Source organism: Schistocerca cancellata, chromosome 2, assembly GCF_023864275.1.
Source record: "Schistocerca cancellata isolate TAMUIC-IGC-003103 chromosome 2, iqSchCanc2.1, whole genome shotgun sequence".
Lineage (NCBI taxonomy): Eukaryota > Metazoa > Arthropoda > Insecta > Orthoptera > Acrididae > Schistocerca > Schistocerca cancellata.
In genome coordinates this window covers 648,746,877-648,764,838 of record NC_064627.1, presented here as the reverse complement: position 1 = coordinate 648,764,838, position 17,962 = coordinate 648,746,877, and the positions used below count along the sequence as shown (strand labels likewise).

Below are 17,962 nucleotides of genomic sequence, written 5' to 3'. Positions count from 1 at the left end.
AAATATCACTTGAGGTCATAAGGAAGGCCCTTTTGAAAACTCCTGGGCATTCTGATTGCAGTGCAGAGGATGCAGGTGAGTGGCTTATATGTGATTCTTAGGACCTGGATTCCAAATTCTCAGTGACGATGAAATCATTCAAAGTGTGAGAGGAAAAGCTTATAGCCAGGATTCTTACATTATCGCTGAACCAGATGCAGGGCTGTCAGCTGGTGAGGCATTTGAATGTCTTGACACTGCACCATATGGGTGGAGTGGTATCCTGACTGTGACCATACACAGCTGCTCACTATCAAGCAAATGCACAAAAAGTATTGTAGAAAGCAAAACAACTGACTCCAATTGATGTTTGAGGACTGACACTGCATAAAATCTAAACATAGTATCGTAGTCATTAAATTAATGTTGCAGTAGTATTATACACAAATAATTTTTTTTTTAGAGAAATGACCTGTTCCATGATTTATCCAATTATGCGGGTTGGGTCTGGTCCCAAGTCATCTGGATAATTGAAGTTGTACTGTATTTGCTTCAATAAGCTTTTTTCTGACTCTTGCAAAGTCTTGCAGAGGCTCCTGGTGAAAGACTGTTTCACTCGAGTTGATTCTCAGTGGCAAAACCACATTTCATGTGTCTGAAAAGGTAACTGTCATAACATGCAAGTTTGGGGCACAGAACATCCACTCTAGTTTGTGGAATACATTCGTGAATCACCTCAAGTTAATATCTTTTGTTCCATGTCCTCTTCAGAAGCTTGTGAACCATTTTTCTTTGCCTTTAATTGTAACTTGGTCTCATAAACTGACATACAGCCAGGAGAGAGGCGTGCTGACCACATGCCTCTCCATATCCGCATCCAGTGACGCCTCTCAACTGAGGACGACATGGACCTGCATGGCCTGTTCGGGCGGAGTATAGTTTTCTTTTAAACTGGAACTGGTTTTGTGTACCTGCATATGCTGCAACAATGGCTTATGCCACAATTACAGCAAAACAGTGGAGACTTCATATTTCAAGAAGATGGTGCTCCACCACATTTTCTTTCAGACATTTCTGATTACCTCGGTGCCAGACTGCCTGAAATTGGATTGAACGTGCTTCTCATTTTTTTGTTCAGTGGTCGCCACGGTCACCTAATTTAATTCTGCGTGATTTTTTCCTTATGGGCTTATGTCAAAGGACATTTCTTCCTGTCTCCACTGGCACTTAATTTGGAATACTTGTAAGGAAGAATGACTGATGTGGCCACTGATCTGTACTATGATGTGTTGGGACAGGTACGGCAATAATGTCTACCCTACTGACATTTACTGCGTTACAAACAATGCCCATATAGAATACCTGTAGTGTGATTTATAAACTTGGAGAGATGCTCTACCTACTGAAGTGTCATTTTTCTGTACATCTTGTATTTTTTGCACAGCTGTCCTCTGGGACCATGGAGGTACTTACGAATAACCCAGTACTTAGGCTAAAACATACTGACTGTGACTTGTAGCAGTCCTGAAAAAACTTAATTTCAACAGCTGATGTTTCTCCTGCGGGCAATGCCCACTCTCACTGAATTGCTAAATGTTTTCTTTGCAGGTGACTCGAACTCTGTTTCCTCTTACGGAGAATGCTCATCTACAGAATACTGGTACTACTCACACCCTGAAAAGCCAACCAAGTGTCATGCACATGCATGACGAGAGCATTGCTTCTACAACATACGCTGACTTTGAGGTATAAAACATTACTATGAATTAATTTTGATTAAAGTTAAAATATTCATTGTAGCTGGCGATCTGTCACAGCGGAAGTCCTGGAAAACAGCGAATGTAGGTTTTAAACTATAAAGTAAAAACAATTTTTAATCCAGTATAATGTTTCAGCTGAATTTTTATTACGATCTCAAAGTAAATAAAAGCATCTTGACAGATATGAAATAAGTTGTAACATACTTATAATATTGAAATGAATTATGCTCGGCAAGCTACATGCTTTCTGGCCAAAGACACACAAGGTACTGACCCCCTATGCCAATATGGCTGTAACTATTTATACTTTAATAACAATCCTCGGTATTGTTTAAAGTGATTTTTTAACTAAGTAACAATTAAAATTAACATATAAAAACTGAAAATACATATATCAACTTATGTTTGCTCCAGAACAGCTAGTACAATTCTATATTAGTTTGTGTCAGTTATTTTATTGAAGTATAACTTCTCGAATACGAAAATACAATAATGGATTTTCGTATTTTATTAATTACTAGAGGTTCCCTTCATGGAAAATGTTCCCTTCATTTACAGAGCTTCTATACTTTAAGGTAATTGGAGTGTAATAATTAGTTTAGTAACATTTTTTTTAGACAAATTACGTATTTTGTTTACATGTGCAATCCTGAATTAGACTGGAAAATGTTCGTTTTAAGTGGGTCTTAATGGACTGTTACATTTCAAGTAAGTATTGGAAAATATGGAGAAATACTTAAGAAATGCACCTTTCTGCCCCTTGTACAGCTATAATGTTTGTGCAGATCAATGACACGTCTGATTATTTTTCAGGGGTCACTTATTAAGAAGAACTCTGTGCAAGACAATGATTCTTTATAACTGGATGTAGTGTAATGTGTTGTACTGTTTTAAGTGTTGATTTTAATTTGTATTTTGGTTTTATCAAAGAAAATGGGTGTAAGATATGTAAATATTTAAAGACTGCAGACCCGTTTAGCAGATTTTATTATAACTTCTATGTGTAAACTATAGTAATAAGGTAAACTACTAGCCTAAAGAGACCACAGCTTATTAGGTAGTGTATGTACATTTTGCTTTATGCAGTGGACTGATATTTTATAAGTACTTTTATTTTAAAATTTCTATTTCATATTTCTAATTTCTGTTTCATAGATATTTATATTTTAAACTTCTTGAGTACAAACCTTGTTTTATCAAGATATTCACTTTATTGCATCACACTGTTGGAAAATGTTTATCCTGGATAATACTATTTCCCTCCTAATTTCCACCCCCTTCTTTATCTTCTTTCACTCCCACCAAATGGCTCATATCTTTGAGTTAGTTTATTTATTATTTATTCATCCAAGGATCATCTCATAATGATACAGCATTTGTCATATCTTTGTAAGGAAAATAAATAGTTGAAAATATATATATATACACACAGAATTATAAGTCTGCTTCTATGCAGATAGGAGCGGTGACTGGCTACTTGTGGTTGTAGAGTGACAAAGAAACCATCCTAGCGTTTACCTGGTTTCATTGAGGAAAATCTAGATCATTATCACCAGGCAGAGCAAACTCCATCCTCCCGAATATTAGGCCAGTGTGTTAACAAGTGCACTGCCTCATTCGGTTGGTCTTTATTTTACAATGTCCTTCGATTTACACACACAGTTTTTCACCTTCATTGCTGCACACACTAAGTACAACCATTTATTACTTGTGGACAACAAACCTGCTGCTATCCCCCTTGCCCTAACTGCAGCCCGTCTGGGAAACAGACTTCAGTCCTGAAAATGTGCAACTATGCCCCATACACTTCTGTGTCCTCCCCTCATTCTACCTGAAAAACTGAGTCACCATCTCCCATCACGAGTGAGATGTTGAGCTCAGGAGAATGACAAGACATTGCTATCACGCACTATAGATATTGATAATTTTCTTGTAAAAATGTTACATTGTGACCATGTTTTGTAATGTGTCAGGCTGTTGTGGTTATCCCCTGTTATTATTGACCACTATGTGAATTTTGCCTTCTTTATTTCTTCGTTAATAGTCCTCAGTGTTGACACTGCATTGTTGCACTGGCTGGAAAAATGGGGAGTGTAAGTTCAACACTGACTACTGTAAATGATGTAGCAGACAGTTGCACAGTTGCATTTCACAGTTCTTCACTGTCGCGCACTTCTTCACTGTCGCGCACTTCTTCACTGTCGCGCACTTCTTCACTGTCGCGCACTTCTTCACTGTCGCTGTTCACAACCTCCCAATTTTACACAGTTATATGGCCAGTTCACTATTGGTAAACGTTAATAAGCCTCATGAATAGTTTGCAGGCAAATATCAGCATACTGTTACCGATAGTTTGCTGTTGAACACCTGTGAGCAGTAAAAACCTTACCACACAGTTCTTGCAGAATAATATAGTACATGTGACACATTTTCTCAAATAAATTTGAACACACATTGTCATTGTTTTAACACATGGCCTATTTGTGTTGCACTTATGCCACTGTTACGTTAATGCATTGTTGCTACTTTATCCAATACATAATTCCTGTCTGAAAAACAGCCATGGACTGATGGTCTTGGGACAAATCCTAGTAGTTCGTCTTCCTAATTCTTATATTTAGTACAGAATTTATATTTGTTTATAAGTCTTCAATAAATCTGTCATGAAACGATTATTGATTTCGCCCTATAACAAAGGTATTAACTAGGAATGATCAAAATAAATTAGGAAATTAATTACATTCAAAAAATTAAGAACGAAATTAGACCCGGCACTATATTCCTTAAGACTGAGGGCCAACCTTTCTCTTTTATGGAAATGCAGGTTACAGTCATGCATGTTAAAGGTAATTAGGCAAAAATGAAAATAAAATGAATTTAAGGAGGCAGATGGCAAGACAAGAGAGGAAGTAGAGAGATCCCAGATTGGTTCATCACAGCTAATTGTTGAGTCCTCTGAGTAATGTTTAATTGTTTAGTATGCACTAGTTGCTTTTTTTAACAAATGTATTTTGTTGTTGTTGTTGTTGTTGTTGTTGTTGTTGTTGTCTTCAGTCCTGAGACTGGTTTGATGCAGCTCTCCATGCTACTCTATCCTGTGCAAGCTTCTTCATCTCCCAGTACCTACTGCAACCTACATCCTTCTGAATTTGCTTAGTGTATTCATCTCTTGGTCGCCCCCTACGATTTTTACCCTCCACGCTGCCTTCCAATACTAAATTGGTGATCCCTTGATGCCTCAGAACATGTCCTACCAACCGATCCCTTCTTCTGGTCAAGTTGTGCCACAAACTTCTCTTCTCCCCAATCCTATTCAATACCTCCTCATTAGTTATGTGATCTACCCATCTAATCTTCAGCATTCTTCTATAGCACCACATTTCAAAAGCTTCTATTCTCTTCTTGTCCAAACTATTGACCGTCCATGTTTCACTTCCATACATGGCTACACTCCATACAAATACTTTCAGAAATGACTTCCTGACACTTAAATCTATACTCGATGTTAACAAACTTCTCTTCTTCAGAAACGCCTTCCTTGCCATTGCCAGTCTACATTTTATATCCTCTCTACTTCGACCATCATCAGTTATTTTGCTCCCCAAATAGCAAAACTCCTTTACTACTTTAAGTGTCTCATTTCCTAATCTAATTCCCTCAGCATCACCCGACTTAATTCGACTACATTCCATTATCCTCGTTTTGCTTTTGTTGATGTTCATCTTATATCCTCCCTTCAAGACACCATCCATTCCGTTCAACTGCTCTTCCAAGTCCTTTGCTGTCTCTGACAGAATTACAATGTCATCGGCGAACCTCAAAGTTTTTATTTCTTGAAACTTCCTGGCAGATTAAAACTGTGTGCCCGACCGAGACTCGAACTCGGGACCCTTGCCTTTCGCGGGCAAGCGCTCTACCATCTGAGCTACCGAAGCACGACTCACGCCCGGTACTCACAGCTTTACTTCTGCCAGTATCTCGTCTCCTACCTTCCAAACTTTACAGAAGCTCTCCTGCGAACCTTGCAGAACTAGCACTGCTGAAAGAAAGGTTCGCAGGAGAGCTTCTGTAAAGTTTGGAAGGTAGGAGACGAGATACTGGCAGAAGTAAAGCTGTTCGTACCGGGCGTGAGTCGTGCTTCGGTAGCTCAGATGGTAGAGCGCTTGCCCGCGAAAGGCAAGGGTCCCGAGTTCGAGTCTCGGTCGGGCACACAGTTTTAATCTGCCAGGAAGTTTCATATCAGCACACACTCCGCTGCAGAGTGAAAATCTCATTCTTTTTATTTCTTCTCCATGGATTTTAATAACTACTCCAAATTTTTCTTTTGTTTCCTTTACTGCTTGCTCAATATACAGATTGAATAACATCGGGGAGAGGCTACAACCCTGTCTCACCCCCTTCCCAACCACTGCTTCCCTTTCATGACCCTCGACTCTTATAACTGCCATCTGGTTTCTGTACAAATTGTAAATAGCCTTTCGCTCCCTGTATTTTACCCCTGCCACCTTTAGAATTTGAAAGAGAGTATTCCAGTCAACATTGTCAAAAGCTTTCTCTAAGTCTACAAATGCTAGAAACGTAGGTTTGCCTTTCCTTAATCTTTCTTCTAAGATAAGTCGTAAGGTCAGTATTGCCTCACGTGTTCCAGTATTTCTACGGAATCCAAACTGATCTTCCCCGAGCTCGGCTTCTACTAGTTTTTCCATTCGTCTGTAAAGAATTCGTGTTAGTATTTTGCAGCTGTGGCTTATTAAACTGATTGTTCGGTAATTTTCACATCTGTCAACACCTGCTTTCTTTGGGATTGGAATTATTACATTCTTCTTGAAGTCTGAGGGTATTTCGCCTGTTTCATACATCTTGCTCACCATATGGTAGAGTTTTTTCAGGACTGGCTCTCCCGAGGCCGTCAGTAGTTCCAATGGAATGTTGTCTACTCCGGGGGCCTTGTTTCGACTCAGGTCTTTCAGTGCTCTGTCAAACTCTTCAAGCAGTATTGTATCTCCCATTTCATCTTCATCTTCATCTACATCCTCTTCCATTTCCATAATATTGTCCTCAAGTACATCGCCCTTGTATAGACCCTCTATATACTCCTTCCACCTTTCAGCTTTCCCTTCTTTGCTTAGAACTGGGTTTCCATCTGAGCTCTTGACGTTCATACAAGTGGTTCTCTTATCTCCAAAGGTCTCTTTAATTTTCCTGTAGGCAGTATCTATCTTACCCCTAGTGAGATAAGCCTCTACATCCTTACATTTGTCCTCTAGCCATCCCTGCTTAGCCATTCTGCACTTCCTGTCGATCTCATTTTTGAGACGTTTGTATTCCTTTTTGCCTGCTTTATTTACTGCATTTTTATATTTTCTCCTTTCATCAATTAAATTCAATATTTCTTCTGTTACCCAAGGATTCCTACTAGCCCTCATCTTTTTACCTACTTGATCCTCTGCTGCCTTCACTACTTCATTCCTCAAAGCTACCCATTCTTCTTCTACTGTATTTCTTTCCCCCATTCCTGTCAATTGTTCCCTTATGCTCTCCCTGAAACTCTGTACAACCTCTGGTTCTTTCAGTTTATCCAGGTCCCATCTCCTTAAATTCCCACCTTTTTGCAGTTTCTTCAGTTTTAATCTACAGGTCATAACCAATAGATTGTGGTCAGTCCACATCTGCCTCTGGAAATGTCTTACAATTTAAAACCTGGTTCCTAAATCTCTGTCTTACCATTATATAATCTATCTGATGCCTTTTAGTATGTATTTTAGTAATTTTTATTCATCATATTGGGCAGTTTATTATATGGTTTTATTTCCTGTTAAAAATGCTGTTTTGAAGTTTTTTGTTTTTTCTTGGTAATTGTAGGACCAAACTGGCTCTTGTTTCATGATCCTGTATAGAACTATTAGTGAAATACATAGTAATGTTTTCCAGGATATGCACAACAGATTGATAGATGTACTACCAAAGTGCCGCAAGGATACCCAGTTTTTTCTATAGTTTTTGATACTAAGCCCAACTACTACATCTAGTTATTATTCTTACTTCTTTTCTGTGTTTTGAAAATTGTGTCCATATTTTGGACCTGTGATCCTCAGAAAAGAATCCCATAGCTAGGAACTGAGTGTAAGTAGCAATAGTACGTCAGCACGAGATGTTGTGGGAAGATATTTCTTCATAAAATATTTAAAAATTTTACAGGTTTTCTGATATCTCATGAGAATTCATCTTCATTCCTCAAAGGATTTCAGTTATATTTTAACAGAAGAGTGTATAGGTTTGGATATACAGCGTATCCGAAAAGTTTTTCCCTGATTACATAAATTGATAACTCAGGCTAGAAGTAAGATACAAATATAAAACTGGTGTCTAATTGTTTATGAACTATCAAAGTTTTTTTTCACACATCAGTAAACTTCCGCATGAGCACCCTTGGTAGCACGTAGCACATCTAGGCGATATTCAATTTCCGTCCACACATTAGCCAACATCACTGGAGGGATCGATTCAACGACTGTGGTTATCCGTTGCCGCAGGGTTTCAAGATCTGGTACACGTGTTAGGTAGACCTCGTCCTTGATGTAACCCCATAAAAAGAAGTCTAATGGGGTTATGTCAGGAGTGCGTGGAGGCCAAACCATTGGCCCATCACGACCAATCCATCGCCCAGGAAAGGTCACGTCGAGATAGGCACAGACGTTCAAACCCCAATGAGGTGGTGCACCATCTTGCTGAAACAAGACTTTGGGGTGATATTGAAGCAGCTGAGGAACAGCATACTGTTGCAACATGTCCAGATACACTGCAGATGTGATGGTAGCCTCAGCAAAGAAGAATGGCCCGATAATTCGATCGTGCAATAGTGCGCACCAAACATTTACCTTTGGACTGCCTCTGGTGCACTCCATGACCTCGCCAGGGCGTTGTGAACCCCCAAATGCGCACATTATGGCGATTCACTACTCCACTGACAAAAAAGGTCGCTTCGTCGGAAAAGGCAATTCATCTGAGATAACCATCATCGTCCTCAATACGTGATAGCATTTCGACCGCAAAGTCATATTGACGTTTACTGTCATTGGGCAACAAGGCCTGAACAATTTGCACTTTGTATGCAAGAAACAAGAAATGTTTGTGTAAAATGTCATGGAGAGAGCTTTTTGGCATCTGTAATTCACGTGAGGCCCTGCACACCGATTTCTTCGGACTTCGCAAAAAAGACTGCCTTACAGCTTCCACCCTGTCTGCTGAGGTTCTTGGTTGACCAGACCTCGGAACGTCAGCAACCTACCCTGTGTTCTTGAACTTCTCATACCAGGCTTTAATGCTCTTGACATCAGGTGGATTCCTTCCAAATGTTGTCTGGAAGTGTCTCTGCACTGTGGTTGGTGATCGTGTCTCATGGTACCACAAGACACACTGTGCCTTCTCCTGATTGGTTAACATGGCTTCTTGGGCACTGGACCTCGTCCACTACTTACGTACTGCGAACCTAAAACAGAAAAAAAACAAACTTTGGTAGTTGTAAACAATTCGACCCAAGTTTCATATTTGTATCTTACTTCTAGCCTGAGCTATCAATTTATGTAATCAGGGAAAGTCTTTTCGGACACCCTGTATTTTAAACTATATGTCTGTACTTAATACATAATTTGGGATTTTTTCACAACGTTGTAGGGTCTTGTCATCATTGTTGCTGGTTTTGCCTGTTCTTGCAATTTTTATAGCAACTTGTGTACATGTAGTCCTTTGTGTCTCACAGCATTTTGTCAGAAATTGCCTTATTGCAATGTGTAATATTTCAGATGAGACATGTTTTTGGCTATTCATTGCCATATAATTACATTCAAAACTACCAGGCAGACACTTAAAACATGTTTATGAAAATTGTGCCATGTATCAGTTTTGTTTCTCTCGGAAGCCCAAAGTGTCTTGATACAGGACATCTATAAACTATGACCTTGTAGGAATATCAAAATGTAGGAAAAGGCAGTTTGCTACTTACCACCAAGAAGACACGTTAAACTGCAGACAGGTACAGTTAAGAGAAACTTGCATAAAGCTTTCGGCTACAGCCTTCGTCAGTAGAAGAGAGATGCATACGATTCATTCAAGTAAGCACAGATCATGCACACATGACCTCCAACTCCAGCATCTCGGGCATGTCTTTAAATGTGTTTGTAAAGTAATTAGCAATTTTTTTTTCTAGATCGGTGATATTGCTACCTGGACTTTCCAAGTTTGATTTTGTCAAACAACTTTGACCCTGTTGTTTGTTGTCCTTCAGTATCCTCCTAGAGCTTCCTTACCATTTTCTAACCAGGTCCTTGAGCTACCAGCTATGACTTTAGTCAGTTTTTTGCTGTGTGTAGTGTATCTTCTTGGCCTGGGATCGTGAAATTATACCTGCCAAGTTTCCCAGATGAGCTTAGTTTTTAGTTTTGACTTTCAATAATAGCTGCTATTCTGAGATGAAAGTGTTTGAAATTCGACTGAAAATTGACCGACAATATTATGGATAATCCCTTCTTGCAGAATATTGCTTTGCTTTTGTCATTAACTCTGTGTTTGTAACGCCGTCAGCGAAAGTCGATCAAACATTCTATCAATAATCACATCGCTGCGTACTCTTTGTGGTTCGACTGCTTGTTTGCGGGGAAAGCTTTGTTAATGCTTGCTTTTATTCAGTGTTCACTGTAAGTTTTGGTATTTGTGCAATTGTGTGATGAATAGGTGTCCGATTTAGTATTTGTGTAGTGTGCTTCGACTGTGTGTTAGGAGGAAAGATTTGTTTCTGCTTGGTTATATGCAGTGCTTGCTGTGCTTCTGGTATTCATGCAATTGTGTGACGAATTTTTGTGTGATTTCATGTTTTTCTGATGGGTTCAACTAAGCAACAATATCATCAATCTTTCAGGGATGCATATTCTACTGAATTTTCATGTATTATGCGATTGCGGAAAGGTTTGCGTTCTGTTGCATGTATTGGTGTGATATAAACATTGCTTGCGGAGGAAGAACTGAATTAATAAATCATATTAAATCTGTTAAACATGTTTCCAATACAAAAATGAAGGATAGCAGTAGGAAAATTTGTCTTTTTTTACCATTCCTGGAGCTGACCTTGGTGTAATAGGAGCAGAATTTTTGTTCACTTTATTTTTAATTGAACATAATATTCCATTAGCTGCTGCTGATCATGCTGCTACCCTTTTTAAGAAAATGTTCCCTGGTTCAGAAATCGCAAAAAGTTAAGGTTTTGGTCGACAAAGACTTCACGTATTTTGAAAGAAATTGCTACAGATTCAATAAATGAACTCAATAGTTGCATGCAGCATGTACCATTTACTTTGGCTATAGATGGGTGCAATGACAGTGATGCTATGTTTCATCCCTTAGTTATCACCTGTTTCGAGAAAAGGCAGGAAAAAATGGTTTCTTCAGTGCTATCTGTCCCAACCATGGTGGATGGTTCAATGGGTCATAATATTGGAAATGTGTTAATTTCACAGTTGGAGTATTACAAAATACCAATTGAAAATTGTGGAGCATCCTGTTCAGACAATGGTCCAGGCATGATTGGAAAGAAAAATGGGGTTGGTGCTGTTTTAAGGGAAGCACAGCCATGTGTCTTTGTGCTAGGTTGCTCATGTCATTTGATTAACATGGCTGCTGAGAAAGATGCAAGCAGTTTGCCTGTTAAGATTGATGAACTTTTAGTCGACATTTTCTATTATTTAGAAAAGAGTTGTGAAAGGAAGGAACGCCTTAAGAAGTTCCAAGAGCTTCACAACAAGGAAACTAAGAAGATATTAAAACTTGTCTGCACAAGATGACTATCCTTAGGAAAGTGTCTGTAGAGACTGTTGGAACAGTGAGATCCATTAGTTGGGTTCTTTAAAGATGAGGTACATTTTAGTGCTCAGTGTGCATCAAGTAGCTTAACACTGTTTACAATTCCAAAAACCGAGCTTGACGGTTCTGAAGACCATGGAAAGAGGAAGACTATAGAGTCATCAGAATTGGTTGCCCTCCTAGAGATTTGCATCTGCCACAAAATCTGACACTCCTGTGCTGATGAACAACAACATTATTCAAACCAGCAAAGAAAAACTGTGTGTTTCTCTCTTCAGGCTTAAACAATGTGTACTGTGCTTTCCTGTGTGCTGTCATTCGTGTGTTTGAGAATCTCAGTTCTGCTTTCAGATTGCTTCCCCTCAAATTCATAAGCTGTTAGTTCTAATGACGAACCTATTACAGCAGCTTCGTTCCAGGTTTGTTAAACCTGAAATTGTAAAGAGTTCCCTGTTACAGAAAGTTCTGTACCATCTTGTTGAGAATCAGAGACAATGATGATCTAGTTATGGCGTTCAGACAATGAATTTGGTGTAGGAACTTAATGATAAAGACAAATAAACATAATTTTCATATGTCGGGCGTACTTCTGCTCTGCACGTGATTATATCATAAAGTTTTCCCTTAGTGATGACGTACTGAAGCATGCAAAGGTTGCAGAAGTTTCCAGAATTGAGGATATAAAGTTTTCTTCAGTAGAATTTCTTGTAGAAAGGTTTCCATCATTGCTGCCGAGGAAGGGAAGTGAGCTAGCTGGGAATGCAATGAATGTGCTTCAGAGCCAATTTGTGGCCCATCAGAATGATGACTCTGCTACTGTTGAGAGCGAGAGCTTGACATATGACACCAAATGGGCTCACTTGATTAGCATTAAATATTCAATTTAGTAGTTTTGACAAGTTTCATTCATATTGTGGCTTGCAAGATCAAGTGCAGAAAAGGTCATTTTTGTGTAGAGTGTGAACTGTTCCCAATGTTACGTGACAACAAGTGAACACTCATCAGCAAGAAACTTGTGTAAGTACCTAAATTCAGAGTTTGAAAATAGTGATCTTAAAATGTAGCCCACATTATATATGTTAACATTATTTGTAATCTCTTTCTGTGTAGTCTTTTTCTTGGTGTGTTTGAACACCTTCCAACACATGCACGCGTTAAATTTTTGTGATCCGGGATCTTCTGGATTTCGGTTTTTGAAAGTTGGCAGGTATGTGAAATATTGCAACTAAAAACATTTAATGCTTTTCCACATCACCACATTCTTCCTGGTACATGTCAGCTATCTATATTTCACAATCTCTTCTCGCATAAATGAAATTATGCTTAAAGCCTCTTTAGTTGTTTCGGTGACTTAAATAGAGAAATTTTGGTTATTCTATTTGCCTCTTGGTAGAGTAAAGGAAGCCTGCCAGAGAATATCAGAAGTGCTGGCTGTATCTGTCATTACACCCATTTGGTGGTTGCCTCCTCTGTGTGTGGCCTGTTTATTACGTCTTTGATATCTTCTGTAGATTTACTTTTCTGATTACAAACTGGAAGCAGTTTACACCAGCTAGGTTCCATGCCCTTACAAACTGTCTCAAAATAGCATCCGTATTTTATTACTTTAGATATCTGGGCCAAACAAAGGCTAATTTCTTCCATACCAGTACAAGAACTGATTTAAGAGTGCCATGAGCTAAATAATGATCTGCATTTCATTGCTGTTAGGATATCTGCAATAACTCCATCCACAACTGACATTTTTCATTCTTCTTGTTTGGTTATAGTAATACAAATAAACTTTTTCATTTTAATAGTGGCCTTCACTAACATGTGTGTGATTAAAAAAAAGTGAAGCCTCTATTGCTGTATATGTTGAGCATCTCATTTAGTTATCGATGGTTAGTCCTCCTTTTTATTTTTATTTTTTTTTTTGGGGGGGGGGGGGGGATTTATTCTGTTAACACTTTATGAAATATCTTTTGAAACACTAATTTTAAAATTAGTTTCTCATTTATTCGTTTTTGTTGCCCAGTTGCTTGGTCATTCTTTTCATTTTCTTCCTCTTCCTCCTCTTCCATCTACTAGCTGTGTTTCTGTATTCTAAATTCAAACTGCAGGAAATCCTAGTTTTTATATGAATGTTCTTACTTCACTTCACAATTGGCTTATGACTCTTATGAAACAGTATGTGTGTTATATTTTGTCCACCCGTTTATCTATTTTGGTCTCCATTATGTCAAGATGGTGTACTGTTAGGACTCATGCCAGTATTTATGAAGCCACCAGTTCGGCTATTGGCTTAATGCTCACACTGAAGCAATACAATATGCTATATGATTTGTTGTGATAAAGGTTGCACAATGCAACAATTATCAATGCGACACAGGCATACCCAGTGAGGTGATACAAAATGCAATAAAATATGTGATGCGACCTGAGTTACGACAAATAACGAGACAGCCTGAACCACGCTTCTGGCTTGGTTACAATGATGAGCTCTTCTGAAGAGGAAGTCTTCTTGGCTTATCAATATTTAAAGAACAAACTAGAGGAAGCACTGGGTGCACTCATACAGTAATCAAAATATCAGACAGTTCGGCTGTGGTTTCTTGTGAGTTCTGTTGACATGAACACATATTACACAAATTGTGCAGACTGAATGCAGACATCAGTTTCCACATTTTGGAGCAACTAGTATCAGCTACTTTGACAAAGCAGGACACAAATTTTCAACTTGCTATTTCTCCTGCTGCGAAGCTACCGTATTTACTCGAATCTAAGCCGCACCTGAAAAATGAGACTCGAAAGCAATGAAAAAAAAAAAAATTTCCCGAATCTACGCCGCACCTGAAATTTGAGACTCGAAATTCAAGAGGAGAGAAAAGTTTTAGGCCGCACCTCCAAATCGAAACAAAGTTGGTCCATTGTAATATGGGACACAATTTAGGTCGAATGAATGACGATACAGCTACAGTAGTTTGGTTAGAGTCGTAAGCTTAGCAGTTAAGCTTAACCAGGTAGCCATTGCTATGCGTCAGGCGCTCCGTCCGTATTTATACGGGTACCCTTCCTTTTTCACGTGCTTCGTCTGGCTTTGACTTGATTGCATATTTTTCTTTGATCTGATAAGTGCCGTTTTCTTTGTTATAGGTGTTTACGTCACTCTGAGCTGAAAGTGCATTACTGTACTGAGTCATGCATTGTTTGTCGCGGCATGGCTTGCTTTTGTGCGCGCTACCGCGGCTTACAATAAAAAATAAAAAAAGAGAGGAATTGTCTGATAACCGAAACAACGGCAAGAGACTGCTATTTGTTGTTACTTACACTGCTGCTTTCTTTGATAATGATCAACAAGAACCAAATAATAGACTGCGTATGATAGATGATGTTCTGAAGGAGAGTTTAGCGAAAATTTTTCTCCGTTTGAAAATCTTTGCAGGCGCCTCTTTAGCACATTACATTCTGCACAGAAATTAGTCATCTTAGATTTAAAAATCTAGTCAACTACCGTGCTTCATTTCTGACTGTATCACTATCAGGCATAAGAATAATACGAATATAAACATGACATGATATGTATATTCTTACACGTATGCTGTTGTCTCACTCTAGTTTCGTAGTTAATTAGGCAGACAGGATTTAAGTGAGATAGCAGCAAACACGAAACAATACATGGCAAAATGTTTATATTCGTATTATTCTTATAAGAGAATACTGCATGTGATTCACAATTCATAAAAGTTCCTATTAGCAATCATCTCTTCTCACAGGTATGGAAAAATTCAGAACGTAGAGTTGGCCATATTGACAAACCTCCCAAAGTCTTGTCAGTCGGATTTTCGTAGTACATTGGAATCCTGCTACATTCGAAGATGAACAATACGGAATTTGTATTTACTTCGTTGGATAATTTATGAAAATGCAGTGGTCGAAACTCGGGGCGGAGAAAAAAGCTCGCCTTCCAATTTTTTTTTTTTTTTTTTTATATACTGACGCAGAGGTTTTGGCGCCGGTATTTATCTTTGTGCCTGCAAAACATGCCTGTGTTGCGCTACATATATTCGACGGCAGAAGTTAGTTGTGGCGGCACCTACCAACATTTATCAGAACTTCCGCTTGCTTTGCACTCAATTCTAAGCCGCAGGCGGTTTTTTGGATTGCAAAATCCGGAAAAAAAGTGCGGCTTAGATTCGAGTAAATACGGTACTCATTACAATAAAGTAAGTTGGTGAAAGTGTGTGAATTATGTTAAAAGTGTCACCATGACAAGTTCATTTGTAATAAAATCACGTAGTGTGATACTTTATTAAGTGAAGTATGTGTATAAAAATTGAATACAGTTTGAAAAGCTGCAACTCTTCAGTATGTTACGGTAGAATGCGATTCAGATTCACACAGCTTTATAAGGAACATTACCATATCTGAAGTTAGATGTTTGCCTCATTGTTTCAGCATAAGATAGTGAGTTCTGTGTAAAGGTAGACAGTGTCTTAGAAATGGAAAATCCCATGACAATGAGGAAAATTCAGAAATCTCCTCCTTGGTTTTGTACAGCTCATTCAGTAGCAACATGAACTTCGCCTTTAGAACTCTTCTATGCCTGGCACTAAGTTTCTTGAAGTCTGGGAGCATGGACTCAAGAAACATAAAGCCAACGTCATCAGCTGATGACACGTGGTATCTATTCATCTAATTGAGTTTTTTTAATTTCCCAATGGTTGGCAAATGCGTTTGTAGCATTACTCTTGCTGGCTCCAGCTTTTCTTTTTGGGGGAGGTGGTTGTAGTACCATGCCACATTCAACCACATTACTGGTCTCTTCTGAAGTCTGACAATTTTCCGCTTCCTGGGGGTCTGAGCAGACAGCGCTGCACTTGAAATTGGCATGCAGTCTTCATTTTTAGAAGAGGAAGCTCCCACTATGTACGGAAAAGAAATGAGGTGGGGGGGGGGGGGGGGGGGCAAATAATACAGTTTCTTGACTTTTCCCAGTCATGATTTTTGGAAGTTTCAATGACGTTCCAAAAGTAGTGCCTATGTTTTTCCAGTGTTTGTGGCAAATGTATTCAGGAAATGAAGGCAATACAAGAAAATACATGCCTGACAATTTTATAGACTTGGCTTATACTACGAACATTTACAACAATTTTTATGCCACTGTGGCTTCCAGTTAGTAAATTTGAACAGTAGCCTCATCTTTTCGTCATGGCAGATGTAGACAACTTTTATTCGAAGCTGTATGTTTAAAGGTACTGAAACTAGGGTTGCTCAATTTGTATACTTGCAATTAACATTTCCATAACCTTAATTAGGGGCTCCTCTATTTCAGTTTTGAATGCTGTAATTTTTAGAATACAATTATCATTTTACAATCACTGACCAAAACCATAGGTTTTGTCACATGTCTAAGAAACTACAACTGCAAATATTACGAGTTAAAAACGCTGAACAGAAGGTACCATCTTTGAACAGTCCTCATGTGTGAATGACACATGACTATAAGCACCATCGAAAGAAAGGCACAGGTCAAGACATCTTCCCAACTTGAAAGCACACATGCAAGTGACTGCTTCGGCCTGTATTGGCAACAACACACAGGGTGGCGCGTGGTCATAGCATCGAGTGTGGCGCATCATGGCTTATCGCACCCGAATGCCAGAAAGTATAATGTATTTACTCAAAACGGAAAGAGGTAAAGCTTTCCTTCCAGCATTAAAAACAATTTAAACATGTTCGCTACATTTCTCACACAGTAATATAAGCCATAAAATGCACCAAACATGAACTGGCCATTGACTACATTTTCCAGTGCAAACTTCTCAAAATATGCACAGTGCTGTTCTTCACTTTGAAGTATCACAGTAACTATGGGTAACAACAAAAAACATACCAATTCATTCTCAAGCTGTAATGTGTGACGACAAGAATATTTTCTTCAAAATCAAATGAGTGAGGCTATGTAGTGGAGAACATGCATGACTCCCAAAGCATCATTGTTTTTGTAGTTGTAGTTGCTCCCCAAATCGGATGACTTAAAATTTCACTTCCCACGTATCATACAATACAAGTTGCTCGACGCGACCAGCATTCTTTGTTTGCATTAGGTGATTTGATAGAGATAGGGATCAGTGTCGTGTCATTGTCATCCCAGTGTGAACCAGTTAAGTTGCTTCCATTATGTTTCTATATGCTCTGCTGATGCGGGTTGCTTCTGCATCGTATCATATATCCTATCACTTCATTGTGAACTGTGTGTAATTGTTTATGTATTATATATAAGTATATATGCTTTCAAATCACATCTTCAAGTGTACATCTACAAGCCTGTACAGTCGTCATTGTTTTTTTTTTTTTTTTTTTAAAGAAAAAGCTTTCCTAATAAACTC

At 38.6% G+C, this 17,962-nt stretch overlaps 1 protein-coding gene across 2 annotated transcripts in view; it reads left to right on the top strand.

Annotated features, from left to right (window-relative positions):
* LOC126162323 (protein regulator of cytokinesis 1-like) overlaps positions 1 to 17,962 on the top strand; it is a 140,160-nt gene that overhangs the window by 88,690 nt on the left and 33,508 nt on the right. For both annotated transcript variants that reach the window (XM_049918749.1, XM_049918748.1), the window contains exon 12: positions 1,588 to 1,725. In XM_049918749.1, coding sequence (XP_049774706.1) covers positions 1,588 to 1,725 — 138 coding nt within the window. The remainder of the gene's footprint in view (positions 1 to 1,587; positions 1,726 to 17,962) is intronic.